This window comes from Hevea brasiliensis, chromosome 18, assembly GCF_030052815.1.
Source record: "Hevea brasiliensis isolate MT/VB/25A 57/8 chromosome 18, ASM3005281v1, whole genome shotgun sequence".
Lineage (NCBI taxonomy): Eukaryota > Viridiplantae > Streptophyta > Magnoliopsida > Malpighiales > Euphorbiaceae > Hevea > Hevea brasiliensis.
In genome coordinates, this window is record NC_079510.1 from 51,396,460 (window position 1) to 51,397,997 (window position 1,538).

At 36.4% G+C, this 1,538-nt stretch overlaps 1 protein-coding gene across 1 annotated transcript; it reads left to right on the top strand.

Moving 5' to 3' along the window:
- Window positions 1–443: 443 nt before the first annotated feature.
- Window positions 444–1,095, top strand: LOC131176011 (uncharacterized). The gene has a single exon (XM_058140998.1). It carries the CDS (start codon window positions 479–481, stop codon window positions 917–919), a length of 441 nt encoding a protein of 146 aa, XP_057996981.1. The 5' UTR covers window positions 444–478; the 3' UTR covers window positions 920–1,095.
- Window positions 1,096–1,538: the final 443 nt, after the last annotated feature.

Below are 1,538 nucleotides of genomic sequence, written 5' to 3' on the forward strand. Positions count from 1 at the left end.
TACATATTAACATGTGTCAATAAAATTTTTCCTAAAGATGCTTCATGGCGGTTGATAATTTTGTCTATTTTTATACAAGGCGTGCATGCTTCTCTATATAATTTGACTTTAGAGCTCAAAAAGAAATTAATGAAATAAATGCCGTCTGGTTTTCAAGTATGTTCATACTCAAGGGAGTGTGCTTATAGGCCAAACTTAGCTGGGCCATTAATCTCTATATCATATCAATAATTCATAGTATTAGTCTTCCTCAATAACAATATATAAAAGTATCATGGTTAGGGTTAATATATATATATATAGTTCACTGACTTATTAAAAAAAGAAATTAACAGTATTAAATATTAATGTAGCTTTCAGAGTGTTGATGTATGTAAGGCCAACTCAGGCTTGATGTTTTCATTATTTTCTATACCAAACATTAGTGCGCATGCACTGCTACATCATCCAACGCCTTCTCTTTCAAAGCCTTATATAGATGCTCTCCTTCATTATCACTTCCAATACTTGTATATTTGCACTTCTCTCTCTTTCTTTTTCTTGCTCTCTTCCTCGAACTGTAATAGAGAAAATGAGTCTAGTAATGAGGAGATCGTCCTATGGTTACTCAAAGTTGGATAAAGAAGATCCTGAAGATATAATTCATCGACGAGCTCAGTTCTTGATCTACAAAGCCCTGCAACATGCGGATTCAAGAAGAAAGCCATCGTTTCTGAGGATCAGATTATGTAGACTAAAGGTGAAGATTGGGAAGAAATTAAAGAAGTTGAGGAAGAGCATGTTGTTAAGCATTTCTTCTGCCAGAGTTAGGATGTATAAGCAAGTTGCCAATCCATGGAAGCGCTTGTTTGGCAGTGAAAATGCCATTGCCGGTCTTCCCCTTTGTGTTGGCTTGAAGTTGAACCCCTGCAAGTTCTAATGATTTCTTAATTTTCAATTTTTGCTTAATTCTCAAGGATTTGCGAATCCATATGCTATTATATACATATAGATATATCAATCACTCAATAGAAATGAGAAATTATATGTACTGTTTTATAAGCATTTCAAGTAGCTTAATTGACTCTTGGGATATATATGTTGCGAGGATCTACACATCTAGTGTTTTCTGACTTGACGCCAATCTCATCCCATCTGGCCCTGTACTCAAATCGTCCTCCCTGTCCATTCTTTTGTGTTAATTGACAATTGATTGGCTGGGTTGCTAGAGGGCACCAAACCCATATAACCAATCTGGCATAATTAATGATATTTATTGGTTCAATTAAAACATCTGTGTCAAATCTCAGATACTACTAATGAGGGGTTTTGGACAAATCTTGTTTTAATACAAAGAGTTGAAGAAGCCGCAGGGTCCGTACATGATGCATGTCAATGTCCTCTTCATGCATAGCACTTCCGTTGACAGGTTGGATCAAATTCTTACCATACAGCAAGGGAGTCCAAGGCAATTTCAGCCTCTCAGGGTTGTTGAGCAACCCTGCAGCAATTAAAATTAATATCTGAGAGACCAGGCCTCCAAGTACAGCATCACTGAT

Coding starts and splice junctions, on each gene's coding strand:
- LOC131176011 (XM_058140998.1), top strand. CDS start 479: ATGCTCTCCTTCATTATCACTTCCAATACTTGTATATTTGCACTTCTC.